Source organism: Euphorbia lathyris, chromosome 9 (assembly GCF_963576675.1).
Source record: "Euphorbia lathyris chromosome 9, ddEupLath1.1, whole genome shotgun sequence".
Classification (NCBI taxonomy): Eukaryota; Viridiplantae; Streptophyta; class Magnoliopsida; order Malpighiales; family Euphorbiaceae; genus Euphorbia; species Euphorbia lathyris.
This window is the reverse complement of record NC_088918.1, coordinates 40,485,070-40,497,790: the sequence shown is the minus strand read 5'-3', so window position 1 is coordinate 40,497,790 and position 12,721 is coordinate 40,485,070. Positions and strand designations below refer to the sequence as shown.

At 34.3% G+C, this 12,721-nt stretch overlaps 1 protein-coding gene across 2 annotated transcripts; it reads right to left on the bottom strand.

Annotated features, from left to right (window-relative positions):
• Positions 1–1,165: 1,165 nt before the first annotated feature.
• Positions 1,166–9,160, bottom strand: LOC136206022 (uncharacterized). 2 transcript variants are annotated; one of them, XM_065996917.1, is made up of 7 exons: positions 8,838–9,157; positions 6,856–6,946; positions 3,819–3,934; positions 3,550–3,609; positions 2,762–2,827; positions 1,571–1,770; positions 1,166–1,491 (listed from the first exon to the last, which is right to left on the bottom strand). In XM_065996917.1, exons 1-6 carry the CDS (start codon positions 8,892–8,894, stop codon positions 1,579–1,581), a joined length of 582 nt encoding a protein of 193 aa, XP_065852989.1. In that variant the 5' UTR covers positions 8,895–9,157; the 3' UTR covers positions 1,166–1,491; positions 1,571–1,578. The 2 variants fall into 2 exon arrangements, with proteins under 2 accessions (XP_065852989.1, XP_065852990.1); XM_065996918.1 differs by lacking the exons at positions 1,166–1,491; positions 1,571–1,770 and adding an exon at positions 1,777–2,660 and having other exon boundaries at positions 8,838–9,160.
• Between the last annotated feature and the right edge of the window lie 3,561 nt (positions 9,161–12,721).

The window sequence follows — 12,721 nt, the reverse complement described above, 5'->3', positions numbered from 1 at the left end:
ACCGATATTGAAAAACACTTCGAGTTCGCAGAGATTGAAAGTGTTATATATATATGAAGAGTATTATAGGTAATTTCTAAATGAAATAGTCTAGATATGTAGTGTGTTGTGTAATGGGTTTAAATATATAAATGAGTCTTTAAATTGATCCAGTTTTGTAATTTATCCATCTTTAGCTTATAAAATCCTAACCTTGATCCTCCATCTCTTTGGATGGGCTTAGTCTGATTCTATTTCGGACGTATTATTTATTCGGCCCATAACCCGAATAAATTCTAACGATAGTGAAAAATATGTGGCTTGCCACATCATTGAATGCTGATGTGGTATCATAGTGGTGGAAAAAACATTGAAAAATCAATGGTTTGTCACATCATCGATTACTAACGTTGCATTATGTTGAAAGGTTTAGTATGATCCATCAACTTTACCCTTTGTTTATGGCCCTTGAATTTCAAAGTAGGACATAAAAAAGAAATCTAATTCCCTTTTACCTTTTATAGTCTGGAAACTTCAAAATTGAATATAAAAAAAACCACAAAATTTGCCCTTTGCTTTCTTTACGACTCTTTTTTATTATTGATAATCTCAAAATGATGTCACCGATGACAAACTCAAAATGAAAAGGTTCAAAATTACAATTGCTTAAAACCACATTTCTCATTGAACCACCATTTTCGATTTTCCAAATCATCATTTTTTATAATTTCTCTTTACCTTAAAGCCAAAAACTTTATGAAAATTGGTTAGAATGTTATTTTCATTATCTCTGCTATTGATGTAATCACTATGGTAAAAGAAGCCATAACGAAAGTGAAAGACTAAATTCAAAAACTTGTATATCCTATTTGAAAGTTCAGAGACTAAAGAAAATGAAACAAAATTGAAAGATAATAGATATAATTTACCCACCTTTATTATCCTTAATTTTATTTAGTGCTGTTTTTTTATTAAAATCCTTACCACAACACATTTATTTAAAAAAAAAAATTGAAAACAGCCGAAACCCAACAAACCTAAAACTTACTATTATATCTTAAAACCTCATAGAGCTTACCCCAGCAGATTCAAAGGCATAGCAATACAAATCTACAATTCTTCTTCAAATGGCATCATTTCTACTTAATGATGGCAAGAGAGAAGGTTAGGTGGAGGCTTTCTAGATTAATAATAATAATAACAATAATAATAAAGATGAGATGATCAAAATGACAATCATTTGCCTCGTATGTATGTATGTATATATTGGGACGTCTAAGTGTATATAAACTGTGAGTGTTGAATCGCCAGCCATCTCAATATACATTGTTAATCTTATAGCTTGGAACTCACAACTAAGTACCAAGTAAATACCAAAGTTAATAACCCTAAAGCTGCTGCTGCAGCTGCATTCACTTTAGACAAGACATTCCAAATCCAAATCCAAATCCACAGAACACAAGACATAGTCAGTCCATTTTGACTTCATCTATACAGTCCTCAAAATAAAACCTGCAAATTCAACCGTGTTAAGGTTAACAAACAGTATGGTATTTTATGATTTAATGAGGAATCACCAAATCTATTTAACCTGGAAAATTAAAATGATGAGGTGCCCACTGAAGAGTATCCAGCAGCTCTCATTTCTTTCAATGTTGAAGCTAGCCAGTCTAACCCCTCGTACAGCCCATCTCCCCTTAACGCACAAGTCCCTTGTATGTGCCATTTTCTGTTCTTCAGTTCAAATAGACCTAATCCTTCGCAAACTTCCATTGGTGCCATTGCTCCTTTCTTAACAACAAAAACACACTTCATCTCAGTCCCTCATATCATATTCACAATTTGCATACTTTGCTCAGCATATTCAACGTATTCCACTCCACTCATTCAGGTCTGTTGCATGCTTAATGAATATCATTTCCTAATACAGGATACCCTTTCTGTGATGAATCACAGATTAATAACCAAAAAAGTTGAAACTGAATCGATTTAGATATAGATGTCAGCATTACAGAAGCCTACCCAGTCAAGTCAATAAAGATGTGTACCTAGAATTGCAAACTAGGGACAAGTATCTCAGGCCCTTGATTTTATTTTTATTTTTTTACACATTAAACATCTGATCTTTCAATTTGACATATTGAGTTCACGATCAATTACAACCACAAACATTTAGGTCCTGGTTGATAGCACAATTAGCTATGAACATCAAATTCGGTTACGAGTCTGTAGCCCCTTTTATCTGACTCTGGCATTGCATTTTTTACATATTGTCCCATTTGGAGAGAGAAAGAGCCATGTCATCTCTCTCCAATAACCACCATACCAGACTTGTAAAAAAAAAAAATCAAACTGTAAAAAGTGCCATAAGTGCCATTCCCAATGCAAATGAAATGTGCCACAAACTTTTAACCAAGTACGATGTTCACAGATCTCATTAACCAAGGGCTCAATTCATGATAATAATTGTTCGAGGACCCAATATGTCAAATTAAAAAAAGTAGAGGCTAATGTGTAAAAATGAAATAAAAAGATTGAGGGAGGTATGTACAAACAAAATCAAGGGCCTCCCCATTTTTCCAATTATACAATGCAGTGGATTTCCATGTTCGTCTCGTCTCTAGTCCTCTCTATGTCAAAAGGATAAAATCTCATTCATATTATTGTTCCATGTCTAGTCCCTGTACCACCAAATGTATATATACATTTTTTAAAGGCTTTATGAAGAGCCAGCTCAAATTGTAAATTTTTTCATCAATTTAGGATGCAAGGCAAAACATACCATGTCTTGTTTGTTGGCAAATACCAGGATCACACTATTGAGCATAAATGGATCTTTGATGATAGTCTGAAAGAAAAAATGGCAGTCAACAAGAGAATACTTTGGGTCAAGGTATAATACCCCCTACGTTTTTAGGAAAATCAAACTAACCTCTAAAATTTTATATTTTCTTAGGGATATGGGTCAGTTTTTCCCCTAAGGTTATTGGGGAAAATTAATTTTACCCATATAGTACAAAATGGTTAAATATTGCGCCCATGGTAAAGAAAACCTAGCTCACTTTTACCCTTTCTCAAGGAATTCCACTGGCAATTTTTGCTGGTAATTACATAGAAAAGGGTAACAAAACTAAGCTAGGATTCCACCATAAGGGTAATACTGAACTAGGATTCTACCATGAAAGGAAAGCAACATTGCACTATTTTGTATGATAAGAGTAAAATTGATCTTCCTCAATAACTTCAGACACAAATTTGACCCTTATCCTTACTTTCTTTTCAATCTCGCCCTCAACGTTTTTGCTTTCAGCCAAATTTTGTTTGCATATTTTCAAGTAAAATACTAACAAACTGAACTGATGGATAATGAACCGAAGTCTGTTAGTACTTGCCAAATGATTTTCCAACAAAATCCCTCGGAAAAAGGAAAAACTGAACTAGGCCAAAAACGTTGAGGAAAAAAAAACCCATTAGGGGTGAATATGGTTTTCCCCCCCGAAAGAATGCGGACTAAAGTGTACCATAACCCAAATAATTTTGACAAAAAATTTAGTACAGTTAGGTTGCTACCTGAAACTCTTGCTTTGCTTTACCAATGCGCTCCCGGTCCAAGGAGTCAACAACATAAATCTGTATGAACATATTATAACAACAAGAGTAAAACCACAGAACGATTGTAGTAAATCCTCTCAACATCAAAGGAAAGCTGTGTCATAACTAGCAGTCTAGCACAGCTTCATTGCATAAGAGTCATGCAAGTAGAAAAGAGCAAATTTTTGAACCAGAATACTGAAATGCATCCACAATTTAGTAAAACAACATCAGAAAATATGAGTTACCAGTCCATCTGTGTTATTAAAATAATGCCTCCAAAGTGGCCTTAATTTCTCTTGTCCGCCAACGTCCCAGACAGTAAATATGACATTCTTATATTGAACCTTCTCCACATTGAACCCTGCAGATGACAAGAAAATTATAGATCAATATTGAAGCACTCTAAAAGCAAGAACAAATCATAACTGAGACAGTTGAAATTTTTGTTTCTGAATCCAAATATATTTTCAGATTGACTTCAAAAATGTATAAAGAATGGATAATGCACCACTTTTTCCAGGACAATTTCCAAACACTTTCTTTTCAACAAGTGGACTGTTAAGCCATAGAATCCTGGATAATACTAACATAGGGAAGAAATTATGCATAGTTATTTTCAACACACACTATATGCAGACACCATAAAAGAGAAAATGGAAAAATTTAAAAGGCACCCGAGTTGGCTGAGTAATTATATCTCTTTATAAGCTGTCCCTAGATTTCAAATTTCATAATTATTTTCCAGGAAGCAATCCACATAAGCACATTAAAGCATCTCAATAATATATTCCCTGCATATGGAAAAATAAGAAAACATGTTCATGTTTTTCATACTCCCAACTGAGGAGAAAAGAAAAAAGTACATGGTATAGTACACGCACACACACACAAAGACAGCAAAAGAATAATCATCCTTGGAATCCTGGCAGAAGGTTTGTACAAATTGAGTATTCTCAAGAAGCATTTTAAATTTTGAATTTGAATAATATCATTACACATTAATTGATTTGATAGGAAAAAACTATTCTCATACGTGCAATATAGCCAAAATGCAATTAAAAGTGTAAAATATGCTTCATTTGATACGTGAATTTATAAATTCTGATCAACTTCTTCATTCTTGAAATACTCTCGATTAGTCATACAAACTCAAAACATCACTTTGAACTCTCCACGGAACACATCTTTATGATATTTGAGTGAATTTAATTAGAAATTCTGATCAAATTCTTCATACTTGAATTACTCCTCTCAGATAGCAATACAAATTCAGAACCTCACTTTCAACTCTCTATGGAACACATGTTCATAATATTTGAGTGATGTTTATTATGGTTAAACATCTCTTAGGGCAGAAATGGAATCTACCATAGAGCTTAAAATGTCACATTTGCTGAAACAGCAGTCATGACGCTGAGATGAACTATAGTTGTAACTATGAAGCTGATAATGGCTTTCCATGCAACTATCGGAGAAGAAAAAATTGTCAAGGATGGCAATAGAGAACAGTAGTGCTAGGCCAAAAGACACACCATCAACAATACAACAACAAACAACAACAAAGCCTTAGTCCCGAATTGATTCGGGGTTGGCTAACATGAACCGTCATACGAAATCGTGAAATCAAGTAGTGTCAACGACATAAATTCTCTTCCTCCACTCCGTCCTATCAACTACCATATTTTCCTTAATCCCCAATAAACTCACATCACTCTCAATCACCCTCTTCCAAGTTTGCTTAGGCATTCCCCTACCCCTCACAATTGCATCCCTTTGCCACTCTTCAATCCTTCTAACTGGCACATCAAGTGCTCTTCGTCTTACATGGTCAAGCCACCTTAGTCGGTTTTCCCTCGTTTTATTCTCAATAGATGTAACCCCTACTTTTATCCTAATTATTTCATTACTCACCCGATCCTTTCTTTGTATGAACACACATCCACCGCAACATACGCATCTCCGCCACCGACATCTTATGATACTTAAACATGAACAGAATAATTTTCATGCCTCCTTGTCAAAAACTCCATCTGCATCCGCATTCCTGGAATGCATGCTTTTTTTTTTTAATAATACCTGGAAACTCCGAAGCACGGACACGTGATAGACCTAGCCTTTCGGATACGTATCCAATACGGAAACGCCTGGGATACGGTGTCGGGGCCGTTTCCGTAATATCGGAAAGTTGGACACGCGAATCAGTGAAGGATACGCGTGTCCCAGCAAAAAAAAAAAAAACAGTCGATTCCTCAAATGTGAAAAAACAGAGGTTCAACTTCAATCAAAGCCGATATGGGGGATGAAGGAGAGGCGGCAGAGATTAGATGAAGAATCGACTGTTAGATGGAGGATGAAGGAGAGGCAGCAGTGATATGGGGGATGAAGGAGAGGTGGCAGAGATTAGATGAAGAAGATGATATGGAGGAGGAAGGAGAGGCGGCGGAAATTAGAGGAAGAAGATGAAGACCTAATTAGAAAGTATTCATTTTTCACTTAAACTTCCTTTTAATCCTATTCTGTACATAAAAATTCAAATACATCCCCATATATCAAATTTGATCAATTAGGTCCCCACTCACTCCCCTCCCTCTCTAACGTGTTTAGTTAAGAGTTTTATAATTTCGTTTATATGTATTTATTTAGTTATATTACAAAAAATCATATATAAAAATATATTTTTAATATTTATAAATGTGCCCCAATATTTTTAATATTTACACGTTTCCCCCACGTATCCGTGTCCTGTGTTTTATAGAAATGACGTTTACCGTATCCGTGTCCGTGTCCGTGTCGGATACCGTATCCGTATCCGTATGCATTATTTGTAATGTGTAATAATGCATTATGGTCAGCTTATATCACAATTGAAATTTAGAGACTTGAACAAGTTATATAAGAAGGATTATTTTTAGCACTAACCTCATTTTTTTAAACGGCTTCTACTCTTCTATTTCTCACTTTAAGGACAGCAAAATAGCATTTTCTTTTTCTTAGAGAGTATCATCTATTATGTGAAGAAAAATAAAACAACCATTTTAAGATGTTATAACATATCAATGGCACTGTGTATAAGACTCATGCAAATCATACTGGAAGGTCAGAGCAACTTTGAGTGCAGTGACCTACCAATAGTAGGGATTGGGACAGTAGACAAAAATCATCTATTATGTGAAGAAAAATAGAAGGATCGTTTCAAGATGTTATAACATATCAATGGCATTGTTTGTAAGACTCATGCAAGCATACTGGAAGCTCAAAGCAATTTTCAGTGAAATGACATACCAATAGTTGGGACAGTAGATAAAACTTCGCCAATATGTAGCTTGTAAAGTATGGTTGTTTTACCAGCTGCATCCAGCCCTAGCATTACAACCTAAGCCAACATAAACAAAAGAAAAAAAAAAAAAAAGAAAAAAAAAAAAAAAAAAAAGAGGGATCAGAGGTATGTTAAAACATCTGTAAAGATCCATCTTCTAACAATATATAAGACTACCAAAGATATATCAAAAAGTCATTAACACACATCGGCTAGAATTAATTAGCTTACACCATGAATAAGCAGGAAGATAAATGTTACATACCCCATATAAAACAGCAATACCTCAATAATCATTAACTTCATCAGCCTGCTTAATGAATAACCTCATATAACTATTAGATTTTTGTATTCATAAATTCATGTGAAAGGTCAATTATTGAAGTTGTAAAAAGTAAAGTCAATAATGGGTAGACAAAATTGCAGAATGCATTTAAAAGAGCATTTGATAGGCAATTCTGTAGGTATACCGAATATCCCAGAGCCAAGTGAATGGAGGAAAGGAATCCACAATAACCAGCACTCACTGGATTAGGATTAAATTAGTCCAGCATAGGTTCACAAATTTCAATTACAATTTGACCTTGTACTTGTACATGACTTCCAATTCTATGCAACAATAGTTGCTTTTAAGAATTTGGTAGCAGCAAGCCTTGATAAATAGATACCATACTTCAACGTACTTGGTGTCAAATCCTCCAAAAATAATAACTGAAGCACCTTACTAAAATCCTAAAACATTTCGAAAACCATTAACTTTTATAGACAGTTATGAACTTATAAATTCCATTTTGTATTCACTGTAAAAATCAAATGGCACTACAAACAAGTAAAGATGCCTCTAAATAGGATAATTTCATTATTTTTCCACCCCATTTCATGTGCACCTTCACTCTAGATTCATGCAGTTATGTTCCACTGTTTTCACTGAAATTCAATTTCTTTTGATATGACAGACCCAGAAAATTTTATTTTTCTCTCAGAGTTTATTAGATGCTGGCAGGTGAGGTACTAATTGTCACTCCAATTTGAAGAATTAAACCGGAATTGCATCTCATCATCCTTTTTCCCTCACAAATGCTTTTTAAATTCATTTTATTTGCCAAGTGTTGCAAACTTTTGATGAAGAAAGTTCCAGCAAATGAAATAGCCAATGAATTTCTAGCATCATATATAAGGTATTCATCAGCAGTATATAGAACATGGTCGAACGTATTCAAGCAAGCGAAAGTGCAACAGAAACTGAACAGAATCATGGGATATTCAAAAAATGATCAGCATCCATGACTGTGTGACATACTACATTTATTTTTCTATTCCTAAATCCTTACGAAGTTGCTGGTTCATGTAAAGGGTCATACAGTATTTTAGTTTTACTAACTAAAATTCTAGAGAAACCAGTGATGTCAACAAACGCCTTTCCTTAAAAAAAAAAAATTAAATAAAATTATTATCAATAAAATGCAAATATAAAGAAGGAAGATGTTTATAGCTTTCTAAAAGGTTGCATAAATCAATGCGCACATCTGACTATGGCAATTGGTTTCTTCCCTATAGTTCTCACTAACAGATACAATGTATGCTCTCTCCATTAAAAATAGATGCATGGACTATCTATGCTAATCACTCATTAGTTGAAGAATGAAATCCACATTCCGGTAAGAGTTTTGACCACAAAAATCCAATAAAACACGCATTTATACGCTAATCATAAGAGCCCATTTACTTAATACAACTAAAGCAACAACAGCAAAGTTTTTCTGATGAACCAAATTAACAGAAAATACAAAACTACTAAAACAAACAGATAAGCAATCCAACATAAGAGGTGCTAAAAAATTCGCATGTTTTTCCCAAAACGACATGGCGTTAAGAGAAAGCAACCGCGGAAACACATATGCCACTACATACATATAGTAAGATGAACAGAAAGAGATAGAGAGGGTACCCGCATCTCAGAGTTGCCGAAAAAGGTATCGAAGAGCTTGCGAAAGGCTTGACCCATTGCTTCGCGCCGCTCTTTAATTCTAATTTCTTGTTTTTTCTATTCTGATTTTGCACTTTCAATCCGGATTTGATCACTCTCCGTAAGGAAAAACAAATTATAGCCAGAGATTTTTGAGAAAATCAAATTGGCAGTGATTTTGTGTGTTTACTTGTATATTTCAGAGATAGAGAGAGAGAGGGGGTGGGGGGTTGCGTTTGGTTCTGTTTTAGTTGTTCCGTTCAATACTTTCTCCTCGCCATGGAATATTCATATGCCTTTTTCTTCTCTTTCTGTTTATTTAAATGTAAACTCCTAATTAAGTTAAACTTTCTGGTTGTTAAGAGGATCTCCAAATTTTTATTTTATATAAAAAAAAAATCTCCAAAAGATTCGTGGTGCGCTCTCTAAAAATAAATAATATAAATAATTACTTTGAGTGATTTAAGAATAACTAAGAGCATCTTCAATAGAGAGTGCCCAAAAAAGTGTAATTTGGCAACTTTTAGAGGGTGCCTACTATTAGAGTAATGATGGGTGCCAAAAAAGTTGTCAAAAGGTTGTCAATTTTTGGCAACCTTGCTTCAAGGTTGCCAAACATTTTTTAATATAAAAAAATTGATTTTACTTGAATACTATTGGTTCACATTTTTTATGACTTTCTCCTTCATTTCACTATTGATTGACAATATTTATACAACAACAACAACAAAGCCTTAGTCCCGAAATTATTCGGGGTCGGCTAACATGAACCATCATATAAAACCGTGAAATCAAGTCGTGTCAGCGACACAAATTCGCTCCCTCCACTCCGTCATATCCACTACCATATTTTCCTCAATTCCCAGTAAACTCATATCACTCTCGATCACCCTCCTCCAAGTTTGCTTAGATCTTCCCCTACCCCTCACCACTACATCCTTTTGCCACTCTTCGGTTCTCCTAACCGGCGCATCAAGCGCTCTACGTCTCACATGGCCAAACCACCTTAGTCGGGTTTCTCTCATTTTATTCTTAATAGATGTCACCCCTACTTTTGTCCTAATTATTTCATTACTCACCCGATCTTTTCTCGTATGACCACACATCCATCTCAACATACGCATCTCCGCCACCAACATCTTATGGATGTGGCAGTGTTTCACTGCCCAACACTCCGTACCATATAACAATGTTGGTCTAATTGCCGTCCGGTAGAATTTTCCCTTCAAGCTATTAGGCATACCGGGGTCACAAAGGAAACCCGTAGCACTCTTCCACTTCGACCAACCAGCTTTAATCCTATGAGCAACATCTCCATCTACTTCTCCATCCGTTTGGATAATAGATCCTAAATACCGGAAGCAATCCGAGGCCTGAACAACTCTCCCATCGAGGGTGATTGTCCCTGCCTCCCTACTCCTATGGCCGCTAAACTTACACTCCAAATATTCTGTCTTACTTCGACTCAACTTAAATTAAAAGTTATCACAATTACCCCACAAATCATTACTCAATATATAATTTATTTAATTATAAATATTGTCAACTAATAGTGAAATTAGAGAGAAAGTCATCAAAAATGTGAACCAATAGTATTCAAGTAAAATCAATTTTTTATATTAAAAAATGTTAAGTAATTAATTTATTAGTCCCTATATTTTGATAAAACACACTGTTTAGTCCTTATATTTTCAAAAACACATGATAAAGTCTTTAACTTTTTTCTCGATGAACTGTTTAGTCCCTAACATTTTTCTCGGTGAACTGTTTAGTCCCTGCCGTTAGACTCTCATGAAGATTTTGTTAGTCAATTTGGATTTGCGTTCTTCCTTTCCTTTCCTTTAAACTCTAATGCATCTGAAATCAACTTTGAGTGTTCTTCTTCTTGATTTTCTTCTTAATCATTCAAATTCGTAAGCATCGGATCTTTTCTTTTTCTTGTTCTCCATACATTTGCTTCTTCTTCTAAATTAGATTTCCTCTTCTAAAGTTTGAAGGTAAATAGTAAAGGGTAATTTAGTCATTTCCGAAGTCATAAACGGTAAAAAATTTAACAAACAGACGGAATGACTAAACAGTTCACTGAGAAAAATGTTAGGGTCCTTACCATGTGTTTTTGAAAATACAGGGACTAAACAGTGTGTTTTGTCAAAATATAGGGACTAATAAATTAATTACCCAAAAATGTTTGGCAACCTTTTGGCACCCACCATCACTCCAATAGTAGGCAGCCTTTAAAAGTTGTCAAACTAATTATCACATCAGCTGGCACTCTGTTGGGCACCCTCTATTGGAGATGCTCTAAGACATATCATCTCCAACAATATTCTTTGTATTCACTCCTTATTTATTATTTTATCATTAAAATTATTAATTGTTGCTATATTTACCAATAATATCAGGAGAGAGACTCATTAGTAATAAGTTATTAATAAAAAATGAATTAAGAGGCACTAAGAGGCGGAGAGAGACTCTCTATTAATAGAGATGATGGAGAGACTCTTAGTGATTTGAGGAACCACTAAGAGACTGTTGGAGCTGATTTTTTATTTTCCTTCTTCAAATTTTAACTTAAGAGTCAACTTAAGAGGCTGTTGGAGATGCTTTAAGGAATTAGCTTCATATTACATAGTTGTATAGAAACGAAGAATATTATCATAAAGACTTTGTTGCCTTTATTTGTTGATTTTGTTATTTATTTATTTTATAATAAATCCATTATTCTAATTATAGTAGAAAAAAGTGACTTAAAATGTATTGATCATATTAAAAATGACATTTATTTTGAAACAAAAAAGAAAATCTCAAGAAATACATGTAATATGAAACAGAGTGAGTATTTATTAATATTAAGTATCTGAATTTTTATAGCTTTATCGATCTTATTTTTAATTTTCACATGTATTAAACTTTACTAACGATTATGTTAGCTAAATCGTTAGTAAATAGCAAAATATGTATGAAAATTAAAAATTGCAAAGTTCAAAAACTCAATCATATATTTAACATTTTTTTTACTTAAATCATCTTACTATTTTTAAAAAATAATAAATGATAAGGTATGTGAACTGAACCCATAAATTAGGCAACATGGCCCAATAATCAAACAACCCCTACCACTAAAATCGGGCCCAAAGTCAGTCAAGCACATCTCAAAATGCCTATATAAAGCAAATCAACATCATTAGTAAGTGAAATTCACCAATTAAGGGGAATACAACGTTCATTCGGGGTATCTGATGGTGGCGGAAATTGTCTTGGGATTGAATATCAGGGGGCTTCGTTAGCATGGACGAAACTATAGGTTGTTAAATTATCACATAGGGTAAAATCCTTTCGCTAGAAGTTGTGCATGAGATTTCTGTCGCTACGAGATACGCTGATTAATATATATATATATATATATATATACATACATTCAACAATTAAAAAATTGACGAAAAAAAATAAAAGATCCATAAAATAACTCCTATTTATAACTTTAAACAATATCGTTTGAATCGATGGCATTTTGATTGCAAAGTGGAATACAACGTCCACTCGGGGTATCAGATGGTGGCAGAAATTGTCTTGGGATCGAATATCAAGGGGCTTCGTTAGCATGGACGAAACTCTGGGTTGTTAAAGTATCACATCGGGTAAAATCCTTTCTCTACACATAATTTCTATCGCTTCGAGATATGCTGATTACGAAAGGCATGAACTTGGCCTATGAATGTGCTAGTTCTGGCTCGTTTGGTTGCTGAGCACGAGACCCACCTCTTCTTGGATTGTGACTTTGTAATGTGTTGTTGGTTTGTTGTTGATCTTCTAATAGCAATAAGCCAATGGATGACTTCTACGTTTGGGTTCAGTTGTTGCTCGCC

Bases quoted from the DNA above. Each gene is read 5' to 3' on its own strand.
- LOC136206022 (XM_065996917.1), bottom strand. From the start codon at position 8,894: ATGGGTCAAGCCTTTCGCAAGCTCTTCGATACCTTTTTCGGCAACTCT. The intron at 3,935-6,855 runs GTATGTCATTTC...TGTCATCTGCAG, and splicing joins ATCTACTGTCCCAACTATTG to GGTTCAATGTGGAGAAGGTT. The intron at 2,828-3,549 runs GTAGCAACCTAA...TTTTTCTTTCAG, and splicing joins AAGCAAAGCAAGAGTTTCAG to ACTATCATCAAAGATCCATT.